General features: G+C 68.2%; 1 protein-coding gene across 1 annotated transcript; it reads left to right on the forward strand.

Moving 5' to 3' along the window:
* Nucleotides 1–871: 871 nt before the first annotated feature.
* VPS72 (vacuolar protein sorting 72 homolog) lies at nt 872–4,812 on the forward strand. The gene is made up of 6 exons (XM_038161899.1): nt 872–1,050; nt 1,791–1,943; nt 2,258–2,369; nt 2,924–3,103; nt 3,688–3,829; nt 4,263–4,812. Exons 1-6 carry the CDS (start codon nt 934–936, stop codon nt 4,621–4,623), a joined length of 1,065 nt encoding a protein of 354 aa, XP_038017827.1. The 5' UTR covers nt 872–933; the 3' UTR covers nt 4,624–4,812.
* Nucleotides 4,813–4,818: the final 6 nt, after the last annotated feature.

Here is a 4,818-nt window from a genome sequence, read left to right on the forward strand (position 1 = left end):
CCCCCCCCAGCCCGCCCCCGCCCGCCACGCCCGGCCACGCCCACGCCCCCGCGGGCCACGCCCATTTCGGAGTAAACCACGCCCTCTCCGCCTATTGACGCTCCTTGTGCGGACAAAGACACGCCCACTCGGGGCTCAGCCCCGCCTCTTTCCTGCGCGGCTCCACCCCCTCGCGGCTCAACCGCGCCTCTTCCCCGTCGGCCCCGCCCCCCTCCGCGCCCAGCCCCACCAATCGCGTGTGGCCACGCCCCATTCTATGCCGGGCCCCGCCCTTTCCGCGCGCGGCCCCGCCCCTCCCGGCGCGCCCCACGCGGCCGCGGGCGCTGGGGGCAGCGGGGGCCACGCGGGCGGGCCCGCACGGCGCATGCGCGGCTCGGGCAGAGGCCCCGCCTCCCCCACTCGCGTTCCGCCCCCCCGGTGTCACGTGACGGGCGGCGTGTGCGGAGGAATGACGTCACATTGTTCGCCACATCAAATGACGTCACCTTTATGCGCCTTACCACGAAACAGTGACGTCATGGGAGCACACGCGTCGTCATCCCGTGACGTCACAGATCCCCCACACACATCCCTGTCCTGTGACGTCACTCTGCTGGCTTATGCATCTATGCCTCTACCCTATGACGTCACAGAGCCACAACCCTGCCCTGACACACCATGACGTCACAGAGCCCGCTCACAACGCTGACACCCCGTGACGTCATAGAGCGCCCGCACTCCGTCCCACGACGTCACAGCTCGCACACCCTCCCCGCGACGTCACAGAGCCCGCACAGCTCCTCGCGGCGCACGCTATGACGTCAGCCAATGCAATGACGTCACCGTTGCAATGACGTCACCCGCAGTTCCCCCCGTCCCCGCGCGGCGGCGCCGCCATCGATGGCTCGGCGCTCGCCGTGCGGCCTGGCGCAGGCGGGCTAGCCGCGCGCCGCGATGAGCCTGGCGGAGGGCCGCGCCCCGCGGCGCACGGCCGGGAATCGCCTCTCGGGGCTGCTGCAGGCCGAGGAGGAGGACGAGTTCTACCAGACCACCTACGGCGGCTTCAACGAGGCGAGCTGCGAGCGGGAACCGCCAGGGCAGCGCGGCCTGAGGCGGCTGCGGGCGCCCGGGGGCGGCCGGGAACGGGGCGCGTCCCGGGAGGAGCGATCGGGGACCCCTGGGCTCCATGCCTGTGGGAATTCGGGATAACGGCCACCGGGAGCAGGGGCACCGGGATCAGGGGTACCGGGATAAGGGGTACCGGGATCAGGGATACCAGGGGGTACCAGGGGGTACCGGGGGATCCATCCCCCTGTCCCGCAGGAGTTTGGGCACCACGAGGCCTGTGGGGGTCCCTGGGTGCGATCCCAATCCCAGCATTCCCAACGTTCCCCATCCCAGGGGTCAGGGGGATCCCACGGTTCCAGTCCCACATTCCCAACATTCCTGCATTTCCAACATTCCCAGCATTCCCATATTGCCAGCATTCCCAGAAGTCTGGAGACGATGAGTCCAGTGGGATCCCTGGGTGGGATTCCACGGTTCCCAATCCCACATTCCCACCATTCCCATCATTCCCGTATTCCCGCCATTCCAGGAGTCGGGGGATGTCGAGCACCGCGGTTCCCAATCCCAACATTCCCCTATTCCCGTATTCCCGCCATTCAGGAGTCGGGGGATGTCGAGCACCGCGGTTCCCAATCCCACATTCCCAACATTCCCGTATTCCCGCTCTTCAGGAGTCGGGGGATGTCGAGCACCGCGGTTCCCATATCCCGACATTCCCCTATTCCCGTATTCCCGCCATCCAGGAGTCGGGGGATGACGAGTACCGCGGCGAGCACTCGGACAGCGATGACGAGGTGGACTCGGACTTCGACATCGACGAGGGCGACGAGCCGGGCTCCGAGCAGGACGAGGCCGAGCCCCGGCGGCGCCGCCGCGTGCTCACCAAGGCCTACCGGGTACCCAGCCTCGCTTCCCGGGAAACCCCCGCTCCCGGGGCTCCGGGAAAACCCCCCGGGAAAACCCCCTGATCCCGATCCCGGGGCTCCGGGAAAACCCCCCGGGAAAACCCCCTGATCCCGATCCCGGGGCTCCGGGAAACCCCCGGGAAAACCCCCCCGGTCCCGCTCCCGGGGCTCCAGGAAACCCCCTGGGGGAAACCCCCCGGTCCCGGTGCCCGGGGCTGCTCCAGGGAATCCCCCCCGGAAAACCCCCCGGTGCCGGTGCCGGTGCCGGTGCCGGGGCTCACGGCCGCCGGGCTGCTCCCCTGCAGGAGCCGCTCAAGAGCCTGCGGGCCCGGAAGGCCGAGGGGCCGCGGGGAGGGGCCCCCAAGAGCCGCGAGGTGAAATCCGTGCCCCTGGAGCTGCAGGAGGATGGGGGAGACAGTGAGTGCGGGATGGGGCTGGGGGGCACGGGGGGGACGGGAGGGATGGGGTGGGAATGGGGTGGGAATGGGGGAGAAGGTGGTGGGAGCAGGGTCTTGGTGATCCCAGGTGGGAATGGGATCCTCTGGGGGAGCTCCCGGCTCTCCAGGGGCTGGGATGGGATCCCAGAGCAGAGCTCCCGGCTCCCCAGGGCTGGGATGGTATCCCAGAGCAGAGCTCCCGGCTCTCCGGGGCTGGGATGGGATCCCAGGGCAGAGCTCCCGGCTCCCCAGGGCTGGGATGGGATCCCAGAGCAGAGCTCCCGGCTCCCGGGGGCTGGGATGGGATCCCAGGGCAGAGCTCCCGGCTCCCCGGGGATGGGATGGGATCCCAGGGCAGAGCTCCCGGCTCCCCGGGGCTGGGATGGGATCCCGGGGCAGAGCTCCCGGCTCTCCGGGGCTGGGATGGGATCCCGGGGCAGAGCTCCCGGCTCTCCAGGGTCTGGGATGGGTCCGGGGGTCCCGGGGGTGCTGTGGGAGCGTTCCCAGGGTGCGGCTGAGCCGCCGTCCCCGCAGGCCGGAAGCACATGCGGCAGTCCACCACGGAGCACACCCGGCAGACGTTCCTGCGGCTCCAGGAGCGCCAGGTGCAGTCCAAGAGGAAGAAGGGAGGCACCAGCTACGAGCGGCCCCTGACCCAGGAGGAGCTGCTGGAGGAGGCCAAGATCACCGAGGAGATCAACCTGCGCTCCCTGGGTGGGGCAGCGGGGCACGGGAGTGGGACCCTGGGAATGGGAATGGGAATGGGAATGGGAATGGGAATGGGAATGGGAATGGGAATGGGCCAAGATCACCGAGGAGATCAACCTGCGCTCCCTGGGTGGGGCAGCGGGGCACGGAGTGGGGCACTGGGAATGGGAATGGGAATGGGAATGGGAGTGGGAATGGGAATGGGAATGGGAATGGGAATGGGCCAAGATCACCGAGGAGATCAACCTGCGCTCCCTGGGTGGGGCAGCGGGGCACGGAGTGGGAATGGGACACTGGGAATGGGAATGGGAATGGGAATGGGAATGGGAATGGGCCAAGATCACCGAGGAGATCAACCTGCGCTCCCTGGGTGGGGCAGCGGGGCACGGAGTGGGAATGGGAATGGGAATGGGAATGGGAATGGGAATGGGAATGGGAATGGGAATGGGGCTGGGACAGGGACAGCAGGAATGGGACAGAGACACTGGGAATGGCACAGGGGTGCCAGGATCAGACCTGGCAGTCACCGTGCCGGGCTGAGCCGTTCCTGTCCCATTCCCACCCCGTTCCCGCCCCGTTCCCGCCCCCAGAGAACTACGAGCGGCTGGAGGCGGACAAGAAGAAGCAGGTGCAGAAGAAGAGGAAGATCGTGGGCCCCGTGATCCGCTACTGGTCGCTGACCATGCCCCTCCTGCCCGAGCCCGGCCGCGATGACCCCGTGGACGTCGAGGGGTGAGTGGCACCAGGGTCCCAAACCCGCGCCGGGAGCTGCCCTGGGCAGCCCCCAGAGCCCCCAGAGCCCCCCGAGCCCCGGATTCCAGTGCTGGGGGGTGGATTTGGGCACTGAATCCCAGCCTGGGGCTGGCACCTTGGAACCCCCAAATCCCACGGCAAAAGCGGGTTTTGAGCCCCACCTTGGTGATCCCAAATCCCACATTGGAGCTGCACCTTTTGAGGCCCCACATCCCCCATGGGCACCCTCCTTTCGAGACCCCAAATCCCCCACGGGAACCCCTCTTTTGAGACCCCAAATCCCCCACTGGAACCCCACCTTTCGAGACCCCAAATCCCCCATGGGAAACCCCTCTTTTGAGGCCCCAGATCCCCCACGGAACCCCCCCTTTGGACCCCCCTGAGGTCCCGTTCCGTTGTCGCCCGGTGGCAGGCTGGGCCCCGAGGCGCGGCCGCCGTCGCCGGGGAAGTGCTCGCGCACCTTCATCTCCTTCAGCGACGACGCCACCTTCGAGCGCTGCTTCCCGCGGGCGCGGGCGCCGCGGCTGCCGGTGCGGGAGCTGTGCCCGGTGACGCACAAGCCCGCGCTCTACCGCGACCCCATCACCGACATCCCCTACTCCAACGCCCGCGCCTTCCGCATCATCCGCGAGGCGTACCGCAAGTACGTCACGGCCCACGGGCTGCCCAGCGCCGCCGCCGCCGCCGCCGCCGCCGGAGCGGCCGGGGACAGCCCCGCGGCACGGCCCGGCAGGCAGAAAATCGTCATCAAGCAGAGCGTGCCCAGCGCCTGAGGGCTGGAGCTGGGATTTGGGGTGTGGGCTGTGGGTGTCCTTCCCAAAAGAGCAGAAAATCCTCATCAAGCAGAGCGTGCCCAGCGCCTGACACCCCAGAGATGGGATTTGGGGTGTGGGCTGTGGGTGTCCTTCCCAAAACAGCAGAAAATCGTCATCAAACACAGCATTCCCAGCGCCTGACACCCCAGGGTT

The sequence above is a fragment of the Motacilla alba genome, chromosome 25, assembly GCF_015832195.1.
Source record: "Motacilla alba alba isolate MOTALB_02 chromosome 25, Motacilla_alba_V1.0_pri, whole genome shotgun sequence".
NCBI lineage: Eukaryota > Metazoa > Chordata > Aves > Passeriformes > Motacillidae > Motacilla > Motacilla alba.